The sequence below is a fragment of the Dermacentor silvarum genome, chromosome 1, assembly GCF_013339745.2.
Source record: "Dermacentor silvarum isolate Dsil-2018 chromosome 1, BIME_Dsil_1.4, whole genome shotgun sequence".
In the NCBI taxonomy this organism is placed as follows: Eukaryota; Metazoa; Arthropoda; class Arachnida; order Ixodida; family Ixodidae; genus Dermacentor; species Dermacentor silvarum.
In genome coordinates this window covers 203,907,274-203,919,945 of record NC_051154.1, presented here as the reverse complement: position 1 = coordinate 203,919,945, position 12,672 = coordinate 203,907,274, and the positions used below count along the sequence as shown (strand labels likewise).

At 48.8% G+C, this 12,672-nt stretch overlaps 1 protein-coding gene across 1 annotated transcript in view; it reads left to right on the top strand.

The window, feature by feature from the left end:
• Positions 1 to 12,672, top strand: part of LOC119436662 (calpain-9) — a 101,923-nt gene that overhangs the window by 65,608 nt on the left and 23,643 nt on the right. The window contains exons 2-6 of the mRNA XM_037703620.2: positions 217 to 430; positions 4,999 to 5,068; positions 9,719 to 9,971; positions 10,642 to 10,816; positions 11,286 to 11,363. Of these exons, the coding sequence (XP_037559548.1) occupies positions 254 to 430; positions 4,999 to 5,068; positions 9,719 to 9,971; positions 10,642 to 10,816; positions 11,286 to 11,363 (753 nt within the window). The 5' untranslated portion in view covers positions 217 to 253. The remainder of the gene's footprint in view (positions 1 to 216; positions 431 to 4,998; positions 5,069 to 9,718; positions 9,972 to 10,641; positions 10,817 to 11,285; positions 11,364 to 12,672) is intronic.

Below are 12,672 nucleotides of genomic sequence, written 5' to 3'. Positions count from 1 at the left end.
GCGAGGAGAGAGAAAAAAGAAGAAAGAAACAGAAGCAGGCGAACAGATGCAGCGCACGACCGACGGCAACTGCGTCTGTCTCGCCGTGTCCCCATCCGCTCGCTCTGTTTTCGATCATGCACAGGTGTAATGTTCCACTCGTGGGTGCGTTTGCGTGCATGCGTGCGTGTACGAGATGGAAGCGCTCGCCCGTCAACGGCATCTTGTCTCGCGCAGCCAGCGCGGACCGCCGGCCGGCCGCGTGAGCAGCGCCATGGGCGTGTCCGAGGGCGGCCTGGCCAACGGCCACGGGCCGGGCTACTCCTACCTCAAGCGCCTCTGCCGGGACCGGGGCACGCTCTTCGAGGACCCGGAGTTCCCACCCTCGAACCGCGCCCTCTCGTCCAAGAACAAGTACGCCAGCGCCCAGGTCGTCTGGATGAGGCCTTACGTAAGTGGACACGTCCGCCCAACTGCATGTGCTTCTTTGACTCGACTGCAGGCGCACTGGTTGCTATAGTAGCAGGACAACGCTTAAGTGCAACCCCCCCCCCCTCCCCCCCAAAAAAAAGAAAGAAAAGAAAATATCAAACGCAATCCTGAATTTGCAAGGTCATTCGCGCGCTCTTAGTGACGTCCAGATCGTCAGTGAAATAACTGCGTGGCGAGATGCTCAGGTGTACCTTAATTAAGGGAACCGAGGGGCACTTTCTTCTCGTTCATTGCATAACGAGGGTCTCGAATCCGGCAACACTGATGCCTTGAGGTAGCATGTGTGGGTTTATTGACCAGTTGCCTTCACCCAAAAAAGATGACGTACTCGTGACGCGTGTGGTAGAAAGGATTCATCCGCCGCCAAGGTTTTTGGGTGGTGGTGCTAGTTAACACTCCCTGGGTTAGTTCTAGCGGTGAAACATAAACACCTCAGAAAGTGGATGGGAAAACGGCGCCGCGGTAGCTCAATTGTTAAGAGCATCGCACGCGTATTATGCGAGGACGTGGGATCGTTCCCCACCTGCCGCAACACACACACACACACACACACACACACACACACACACACACACACACACACACACACACACACACACACACACACACACACACACACACACACACACACACACACACATATATATATATACATATATGTGTGTGTGTGTGTGTGTGTGTGTGTGTGTGTGTGTGTGTGTGTGTGTGTGTGTGTATCTGCGGGGTCCTTGTGTGCGGCGTGAATCAATTGCACTGAGCCACCGCGGGTTGTACAGACACGGCCGCTGGATAAAAAAATAATAATAATAAAAAATAAAAAGGTGCGGCAGGGCCGCGTCGGGCGCGCTGCTATGGGAGCGAACGTGACGGCCGTAGTTGCATTGTCGGCCGCTTGGCTGGGCCGAACGGCGCTATAGCTGAGGGGGATGAAACGCATCGGCTTGCACGCGCGACGGCGTTCCAAGCGCGTTCCTGACGCATTTGCTATGCCGATGCCCGACAACAGCCCCCGGCCTGTGGCGCCGCGGCGGCGATCACACCGTTTTCGATGCAAGCGACAGGCCGCACTTTTTTTTTTTTTTTTTTTTTATCCAGAGGCCGTGGTACAGACATTACCGCAGCCCCTGTTTTACAAACTCTATAATTTCTCTCGCTGCTTTGTTGATTTTGACCTTTAGTCATGCCGCTTCTAGTGAGAGTTTTGGTGCGAAATTGTCCTCCCGCACACATCAGTGTATGTGATGCATATATGCTATACTATAGGCACAAGGTAAAAACAAAATATAGTCCTTCTCCAGTGGCGCCATTTGTCAGCGCACGGTATACTTATACGACACTGTTGATGAGCAAAAACAAAACAAAAATATATATATTTTTTGCAGGTGGTTATGCGACGGTGGTATAATAATTTACGCTAATACCTCAAACCCTACCCCGCCACTCCCTTTAATATATATATATATATATATATATATATATATATCTTTATCAACAGTGATACTGCGGTTTAGGTCCAGCTTCTTATTCTTTTCAGTGTTTCGTTGCGCGCTCTCTTCTTCTGCGAGGCTGATTTATGTTCGGCAATGGCGATACATATCTATGCGCTATGCATATAGTATACACGCGCATGGATTGTCGAGATTCAGGTACCTCGCGGTGCTCCGTAGCGAATGCTTGGAGGGACAGTCCGAGTGTCCGAAGGATTCAACTACTCGCAACGGCCATCGACAAACAATCCTCCTTTTCGCCGCGCGTTGTTAACTCGGCCATTTTTAAAGCCTTCCATCTTGCTTCTCTGAACGCTCAGACCAGGCGTTGCACGCAGCCCCTCCTTCGTTTCTCACGCTCCAGTAGTCGCGCTGAGACGACAAATCTGCAGCAATGTCACTGCGTTCGTGGGAAGACGCGTATAGTGCAGTACTTCCTGGTTGGGCGTTAAGGAGAGAGAGGAGTTGAAAAAAAAAACGATTTATCGGCGACTGGTAACGTGGTTGGACTGCGTAATCAATGCTTGAGCCGAAAAAATGTGGCGCAAGCAGCTATTCATGCAACAGTGCGACCAACGTCGCCATTCTTTTCGTTGTAATTGATTTGATAGCAACAGCTGTTAATGAGGCTTTCCAGCTCCACTGATGGTGTCGCCGTATAGGAAGCTGTGGTATGTCGTCGCCGTAGTATATTTACGGCAATGACTGTGGTGTCGCCATGAAGACAACAAGCAGTGATTAAAAAAAAAAAAAAAACGCACCTAACCGTTTTCGAACATCTGAGCTTCCCTTCCAAACCCTTTTAAGTACTGACGCTTCGACTGGATGCACCACAAAAATATTCTTTTCCTTCACCAGATTTATTAGACAATCAGATATACCTGTGGCAAGTGTACGGATAGCAGCCAAAACAGCCATTTAGTCGCGCCTACAAGCTGAACACCAACAATGCACAGGGCATGCAGTTAACAATGAAAACTATGTGCAGGTGGTTATGAGGCGGTGTTGTAACAATTTACAATAACCCCCCCCCCTCCCCCCTTGCACGCGGTCGCACACATTCTTTTTTCTTTTTACAACAGCAATACGTATACAGAGGTATAGACGCAGCTTTGGCATGCAAGTACGTATGCATTCTTCCATTTTACAGTTATCTACTTTCCTTATGGGGAATGCAAACGTCACTGATGCATGCGACGTTTGCAGCAGGTGTCTGAGTTCCCTGTAAATCTGTTTTCGCAGCTTTTTGTCCGCATTCCTCCTCTCAAAGGAGATAAATTTGAATTTGAATATTCTCCCGTCATCGGGCAATAGCATTCAAAGCTAAAAACTAAAATGGAGGTGTGCATGAACAGCTCATCAACAAAGGCTATCAGTCCGGTCCGGAAGTCGTTCTGCCTGCCCACAAGCTGTTCAGGCGCATATTCATTAAATGCAATTTTGAAGAACCAATCAGTTCTATGTTCCGGTGTAACAATGTGCAACCCTATTTGTATGTGCAATTTCAAATGACATGTCGTCGCAATTACTTGTCATTACTTGCCATAGGGCATGGGGATTAAGACATAGAGTTTCACACTATAAAACCTAGATGGAAATGTGGCGCTGCTGCGCTGTGGTATGCAAGGGAATGCCGGTATACTGTGGATTCGGATTGGCATCGTTCTTGGAGAGCCAGAACGCCTTGAAGACGCGCCTGGCTAGCACCGTTCCGTCTGTCACAATTATTCATTTCCTTCTAAAACGGGACGTAAAAAACTGATTTAGCGTTATTATTACTACAAAAAACATGTTTTGTTTAAGTTTGAGGACTTACAACCACAATTATATGAAACGTAAAAAGTATCGGCTGGCCGCTAAAGTTGGAGGGCAGACGACAAGATTCTCGCTCGCTTTGGAACAGCTTGTCGTCTGTTCTTACTTTTCTTCGCTTGATGCTGCATTGTAGGTGAGTAAACTTTATTGAGAGATGTAATATGGGTGAATGAATCCTTTATGTAGATTTTGTTTTAAGAACGCGTTATTTGTGTAGCCATATCCACGTTTTAGACGAAGCCTCGTACAACACCAGCCAACACAAGCCTCGCAGACACATATCCCGTCATTCCCATGAGGGCACGGCAGCCCTTTAAGAAACTCGCATAGACGGTGGCGCCAGTTTACCCTCTAGGTGTAGTGAGAAACTCTATGGATTAAGATAAAAGTTTCTTCGAATTTCTCTGTAGGACATTCCAAAGCTAAAGCCACTAGTAAACCATCCAACACTGTTTTATTAGCCGTCTCACCAGGACATCAACGAATTTCAAGCGCAAAAAGCGAATGATGGCGTACGAGGCAGCATTTGCTCTGTGCACTACGGTGCACGAGGCATTCATGCACCAGCATCAAGGTGATGTATTTTGTTCTTAAATTTATATGTAGTTAATAAAAGGTAGCGACACAAAATAAAACCCCGCACAGGCCAGTCCCCCTCTTCTTGCGCCCCCAAGGAAGAAACGGTAAAAAAGAAATAAAGCAAGAAGGAGGAAGCAAAAGCCTTATTTAGGATTCCACAGTTCTCTTTTCAGTTCTTTTCTGTTGTTTTTATTCATATATTTATTATTTGCTATCAAGTTGGCGGGAAGGTGAAGCCATTTCGTGTTGGTTTTCACGGCGAACCCTGCCCCTCTCCTATAGGGTACGTGCCAAAATGCTCAAACAACAACAACAACAACAACAACAACAACAACAACAACAACAACAACAACAACAACAACAACAACAACAACAACAACAACAACAACAACAACAACAACAACAACAACAACAACAACAACAACAACAACAACAACAACAACAACAACAACAACAACAACAACAACAACATTATTATGTGCTAATTATGGTGTTACTGTTTCTAACTTAAGACGAAATTGCAAACGCGAACACTTACATCGCGGTATTTTTTTCGCTTCGCTTCATCTACTACAGAAACTGTTCATTTCACGTGCCTGTGAAGTCTCAGCCACGCTGCTTTACTGTCATATATTTTTTTCCGCAGGAAATATGTGCCAGACCAAAGTTTATCTCGGAAGGCTCGTCGCGGTTTGACGTCGAGCAAGGAGAACTGGGTAAGTTATCATGGTCTAGCTACCGTGTTCGTCTTAGTTTTAGGCTTTTGACATCTTTTTTTTAATCGTTTACGAAAAACAGGCGTCTCTATGCTTAAGTCCGCTTACGTGGATACGACACCAGTGGAATCGGGTCATAAGTAGCGCTGAGGCACATCGAATCGACTGTGAATAGAGCGGTTCGAGCAGAGTTTGGGGTTGGCTGGTTGCTCACGTTACGTAACTGTTAATCTCCGGCTTGACTAGTCTGCATTGAAAATCACCTTGCCAAGAGAGTTGGCTGAGCCGACATATGTACTACACTCAGTGCTGGCTGGCTGACTGAGTCCATCCCACCAGTGCTTACGGGAACCCGACAGGCAGATTGCCAGCGTTATCCTGCTCTGTTAAGTTCATCTAAACACCTTGTGTGTTTGCATGATTAGCTATAATAAAATAATCCATTCTTTTCAGAAAAAAAGTCGCAGTTTCGCCCGAAAGGCGAAGCATCGATTGCGATAGCAAATTAGTAGACAGCTGTACAAAGTAAGGATAGTAGTTTTATCGGCCGTATACAGTTGTAAATGTTCGCTTACTAACTTAATAAACAAGCACGGTGTCACGCGCGCACAGGTAAATGTGAACACATCTCGTTCGATGACCGCGGAAATTCGTGAAAACGCTGGAGTGAGAAAGCGCACCAGTGGCAGCGAGCAAATTGACCTTCGCGCTGGCTCTCCCTTCAACGCGAACTAAACGTCGAAAGCGCAGCGCATACGAAGCTACTGGCACTCGGCGAATGCACTTTATCCCCATCGCTGATCGTTTGAAGATGAGGGCTCCGCGGGGCAACACTTCGGCCGCATCGCAGATCGCTTTCAAGATGTGGGAGCTGAACGCACTTCCCTGCTGTCTCCTTCACCTCCTTCCCGTGCCTCGTGCGTGAACGAAGACCGTGCGCTTCCGGCCGTCTTCCTCCCTCGCGTGCGCGAGATCACGCTGCGGTTGCCAGCTCACCCTCACACGCTTCCACTCGCACACACAGCGCACGGCGCGCTGCGACGATTTTATCGCCGTTGGACTGTATACGGAACCTCACGGCGACGACGGCGACGACGACGGCGACGGCAAAAATGCGCATGGAGTGTCCATATAATTGCTATCGCAATAAAAATTTGTAACGCTAAACCCTACGTTATGCGTACAGCAAATTTCTTGCACTTTTATGCCTCTTCGTGTTACTCTTCCTCGTCATGCGGTCCTTAATATTAAAAAAAAGGAAAGGAAAAACATTCAGAGCCCTTCTCCTGTCGAGAAAATGGGGGTAAGCGAAGCTTGTGGTAAGATGACACTGTTGCAGGCGTTCCGCTTCGTTTGCCCTAAACTCAGGGTCGGCGGCTGTTTGCTCACATTTGGCCTCAACGTCGCGCTCCCGCAACTCGGGGTCCGCGGCTCTTCGCTGACGTTTCGCCTGGGCTTCGGAAGCCCTCACGTTAGAATCGGACGACAAGCTTCGCTTACCCCATTTTATTGACAGGGGAAGGGCTGGTGATTTTGTCTCTTTGGGTCCCACGTGCCACAAGGGTAGTTCAAGGGCGCGTTCAAGTCCCCAAGCCCACAGGGGTATGTGCCATTGAGCTTGGACTCTTTCTGCACTATCACCAGGATCGGTCTGGAACTGCTTTAAATTGAAGGTCCCCTACGACTCTTCTCGCCGATGCAGTGGCAACTGCAGTCGATTTACTTTCCTCATGCAAATATGTGAACTAGACAAAGGTGTGTCGAGTCGGCTTGTCGGTTAGAGTTTTGCCTATATATGTAAGACCCGTGTAAACGTTGGCCGTTCGAGCTGAACGAGCGTTCTATCATGCCGTGTCAGCCTTTTTGAAAATGGTGCACATACTTCGCCTCAAACCACACACATGGGTCGTGTAGGCAGTTTGCAGCAGCTTTTTACCATGTTCACGGCGACCGCAAGCTGACCCTCGTAATAGTGAGCGACTACTACAGGGTCACCCAATGGGAGGAGTAAGTTGTCCTTGGTGGCTCCTCCTTGCACTCAACAAGATCAGAGACGCTGTTCCGTGCGGACACGCCTGGTGAAAGCAACGCTATAGCGTATTCGTTGAACAGCGGCGCGTCGACGCGTAATCTCTTTAAGAGCCCCTCAGGCTCGTCGAAAAAGTTCAGTTCATCAATTCCACTGAACGAGCTAGTGGGCTGCGCTGAGCAGCGATAGTCGAGGTGCCCGGTAGCGGAAAGAGCGAAATTGGGGTCCGCTAAGGTCACTCACAGAAGGACAGGAGTACAAAACGAAAAACTTCCGTGATATGCAACTTAAGAGAGCAATGCGATGACCGGCCGGCAGGAGTACGCGAACAAAGGCTCGGGTTGTGGATAGGAGGAGAGATAGATAGTAGGCGTGTGCTAGTGGGCGACTTGCGGCGCCGTGTGGCTTCTCTCAATGGCCTCCCTCTCCTCTGTTCTGTTTACATTCATCCGCCGGAAAAGGGGGGAGGCGGTTGGGGGTGTCTATCTTGACCCCCGCGCGAGAATCACAGCGTCGTTCGCCTCCGCCGACGCAGATCCAGGCAGGTGGATCAGGTTCCGGGTGGAGACGGCGAATAACTGGCGAAGCACGCTCGCTTCGTTCCTTCCTTTCAGAAGCAAAGGGCATGTGAGCGACCGTCGTTGAGCTTCCAGCATTACACAAGCACACACACACACAAAAAAAAAAGAAAAAACAAGGAATGAACAAAAATAAAAATGCAATGATCAGAATAACAGGAATGGTCTGTCACTACGAAAACGAAAGAATTGCCGGGGATGTCGAGCGAGCGGCTCGCGATTTTATCATGGCAGCTGCGTTGACGCGACGATTCACGCCACGCCTCGGCTTCGCTATGTGCGTCGACGCGAACAAAGCTTTTCATTTGCGTTTCTTTTAATTGAACCAGGCCTCAATTTATGAACGATTACCGCACCATAACTGAGGTCTGCTTGTTTTTGCTCAAAGTGAATGTTAATACATCGACTGTCTTGCACCTAAGTCCATTCCTTCCATGTCTCATGGGTCTAAAAAGAAAACGTATGCTTGTGATTGAGTAGTATACGGTGGTACGGTATATAATGATTGTGTTGAAGGGTAACATGGGCATATACGCAGATGAAAGCAACCAGCGGAGTAGCCATACGCTGGCATTTATGGCTGTATATTCGAATAGCCTGCAGTAAGGTTTCGCGAGGGTTTAACTAATGAAAAATTTTATTTTGCATGCTGATAATTTATGAGGAGGCTTCTCGATGCTTTCTCACATGACCAAATCAGCAAACTAGACGTCTTGATTACGCAGCGCGTTACGGACGAGGACGAAAAGCAACAAATGATGCACATACGGCGCTTACCGGGACGACAAAAAGATACAAATGATTAATACACACGGTGATATAGTTAGCGCCATGCGTGTATCACTTGTTTCTTCGTGTCGTCCTTGTCCGTAACGCGCTGCATAGCTCTGTACTAATGGCACACCAATAGATCTCAGCAGCAGCCTTAACCTAGACGTCATCTAGTCCAGCTGCTTTTTGCTTGGTACAACATCAACGGCGCCGTACCGAGAAGTCATCTGACACCATGTTTTTGTACTGGTACCCCAAGTTCCGGTCGCATGGGTCTCTAGCATATTGAGTAATTCGTATCACAAATTTGTCCAATTGCTCATGAATGAGCTGGAGAGAGACATACATTTATTATGATAGAAAAGCTGAGAGGTCAGCCTGAATATACCCGGCCTCCGTAACCGAAAGAGAGGGAGAGAGAAAGGGGGGGGGGGGGGTTGGAGCCAGCGTCTCACAAGTGGTGCACTTTTAAAAACAAAGGGAATGTTGACAACTCAAGAATAGCGTGTTGCTGGAACTGTTGGTGCATGGCAGTAAATAAGAAGATTTTTGCACCAGCCAGACGACCACTAATGGAATCCACTCACAGACAGGACAGCGCCCGACATGTCTATGTGTATTCCTTTTGTGGTCGTCTGGTTGACGCAAGAATCATATTTACTATTGCTGACAACTTCTTCGCCGGAAGCCGTGTCCCATATTTCTGCGAGCACTGCCTCTTCGCGTTCATTCTGGCCACAAGAGGTGTAAGTGAGGAGTACAAGAGCTCTGGAGAGAGGATAGAGATGAAGCAAGGAGATGAAAGTACGGGAGGTCATCCAGACGAGCGTCCGGTTTGTTACCGTACACTGAGGGGTTAAAAAAAAAAAGAGGGAACAAAACGAGAAAAAGAGGGAGCGAGTGAGCAATGCGCGCACGTGGGTGGATGCACAGGAGGAGTACAGACGGTCACTTTTCAGGCCGGCGTGCACTTCAATAACTGCACTATATAGTGCACGAATCACTTTTTGCGCCATCGATCTGATGAGACCACCGTCCCAGTATTTTTGACTCAGACAAGAACTCTGTAAATTTGTCGTTGGGGCAAGCAGTTACTTCGAAGTTTGCATCACTGCATAAACGTACCCTGCATGATTCAAACAGATCTCCGACCGCGAGAACATTCTCAAGCTCCCCGTCCTGCTGGGCCTTCTGGCGGCAGAGCCGCGTTCGCAGCCCCTGAGGCAGGTTTCAGACCACGAATAACGGTGTTTTCCTATGCTGCCGTCGCAGGCGACCGCTGGCTACTATCGGCCATCTCGTGTCTGACGAGCACGCCCCGTTTCCTGGACCGCGTGGTGCCGTCCGACCAGGGCTTCGGGCCCGGATACTGTGGCCTGTTCCGCTTCCGCTTCTGGCGCTTCGGCGAGTGGCACGAGCTGGTCGTCGACGACCGGCTACCCACGCACCGAGGGCGCCTCTTCTACATGCACTCGGCCGACCCCAGCGAGTTCTGGGCGGCGCTGCTCGAGAAGGCGTACGCCAAGTAAGCACCTGCCTCGCGCCCTGACTCTTTTCTTTTACTTGATCACTACCGTCGGATTACGTAATGCTGTGCATATGGGAGTCGGAGTTATCGGCTACAGGCTCAAAATTTAGCTTTACTTCTTCGTTTGCATTAATTCAATTCAATTTTGGCGATAAACATTTAAGAATATGGACAGGAACAGTTTCTAAATTAAACACTGCAAACGGGACCTCTTACGTGTGAATTATACTAAGCACAATATAAAGCGAACCTGACAATTATTATGTACATTAAAAATAAACTATAGAATAGAAATTAGCAAAGAAGTGAAGTAATTCGGCCGCAGATAAAATCACTCTTTATAACGTTATGTTGGAGCTCAATGATGCTAAATAAGAAGTAAAAGAAAAAAAAAATTGGCTGTTGATGTATTTTTGGTTGCGGCGTAGTTCCAAGATGCTCCTCTCGGTGATATGGTGTATAATATTGTTAATGAGAGTGAAACAAATTATGACTGCCTTTATGCAGCACGTCATGACCGTTACAATCTGCAAATGGCCAGGGTGCTTCGTGACGCAATTCCAGCCCTGCAATCGCTCCATGCAGTAGGCTGTGTATATCGACTACCGTAAATAAAGAAGTGGTTCCGTGCCCATGTGTACAATCCATGTGGATGGCCGCGACGCAGGTTCTATGGCGGCTACGACCAGCTGCAGGCTGGCCACACGGGCCGCGCGTTGCAGGACCTGACGGGTGGCGTGGCGCAGACCTTCCGCATGGCGCACGTGGACCCGCCCATGGCCTTCTCCATGGTGTCCAGCGCGGTGCCCCGTTCCACGCTCATGGCCGCCTGCATCATACCGGTGAGGAGGACGATGCTGTTTTTTTGTTTGTTTTTTTTTTCTTTTTTCTGCTGGACCACTCACATGACCCTTCAGGTTTACTGGAGTCATACTGCTACGCAAGAAAAATCTTAGCGTCGTACCGTGCATGAAAAGTCGTAGCGGGACTGAAGGCGTCATTGTCCTGAATTTGCTACACGAGCTATGTATTAGGTCTTCGACGTTCTGTACGCATTACTCCCCGTCGTCGCTGTCATTTAAGAACTATTTACGCTACTCGCACGTGGCGAGTATAGCGATGGGTTAATGATCGCACACTTCGTCGTGTTGTGCAATCCTGATCGTGCGGCCCCGAAGGATTCTAGAAGCCGCTATATACGGCCGATAGCACCGCAGTATCGTCGGCAAGCCTGTGACCAGCATTTGTGCTTGAAGCGATGTGACCTAACTCTTCCTAATTTCCCTTTTTTTTTTTTTTTTTTACTCTTAGGACCATCACAAGGGCCCGGCACGACTAAATAATGGCTTGTACACGCAGCATGCCTACAGCGTGACGGGGATAGCAAAGGTGAGTGTCGCATATATTTCGAGATGATACTTCTCAGTGCGCAGCTCTTTTACTCTTGTGTTTAGTAATAATCGCCTGAATCTCGTGGTCTAGAAGAAGCTGCACTGAAGAGTTTACAAAGAAAAGGCCACTGCTGTCCTGATAGCCTCTTTTCGGGTTGAAAGGTCTTAATTTGAGCTCCGTCAACCACAATTGTGATCATGGATAGTCGACGCGAAAAAAGCCCGTGTGTTGCAGCTGGCAAACGGAGAAAGGGTCACACGAGCTGTAGCCACCCTCGTAACCACCATCACAAGAACGTAGTAGAAGAACACGAGCTGTAGCCACCCTCGTAACCACCCTAACAAGAACGTAGTAGAAGAACACGAGCTGTAGCCACCCTCGTAACCACCCTCACAAGAACGTAGTAGAAGAACACGAGCTGTAGCCACCCTCGTAACCACCCTAACAAGAACGTAGTAGAAGAACACGAGCTGTAGCCACCCTCGTAACCACCCTCACAAGAACGTAGTAGAAGAACACGAGCTGTAGCCACCCTCGTAACCACCCTAACAAGAACGTAGTAGAAGAACACGAGCTGTAGCCACCCTCGTAACCACCCTCACAAGAACGTAGTAGAAGAACACGAGCTGTAGCCACCCTCGTAACCACCCTAACAAGAACGTAGTAGAAGAACACGAGCTGTAGCCACCCTCGTAACCACCCTAACAAGAACGTAGTAGAAGAACACGAGCTGTAGCCACCCTCGTAACCACCCTCACAAGAACGTAGTAGAAGAACACGAGCTGTAGCCACCCTCGCAAGAACGATGAGAAATTAGTTGTGTGAGCAGCGGAGCATATCCCTAAGAATTATGGTGAACTGCACCAATGCGAGGAAAAGGAGAGCGAGCGAGTGCCGTGTTTTGCGATCTCTAATCTGCCCCCGGTGTGTGGTCTGCAAGGGCGAATTTCAACTGAAATTATTGCCCCTGCGGAGAGGTCACTGCGCAGCGGCTTCCGCTGGGTGATCGGCCACGTTCAATGCCGTAGGAGCATTGAATTCATGTCTTGCTCAAACCTGCTCGTAAAAGAGTAATGTTTCTTATGGCGTTTTTCACTGGTCGATCTGGGGCAGGATTTTTTGCTCCACGGCGGCGAATCCAAATTTCACTGGTCGATTTGGAGCGAGTTCGCGCTTTCCACTGGTCGTTTCGGATCAACTCGTTCGGCGCCGGATCGCTCTCACTTGCTCCGCTTCCGAGGCGTGGATTCGGGCGGAAATAAGGCGACTTCACTTCCGCTAGCTGGGAGACGGTGATTTTGGTGGC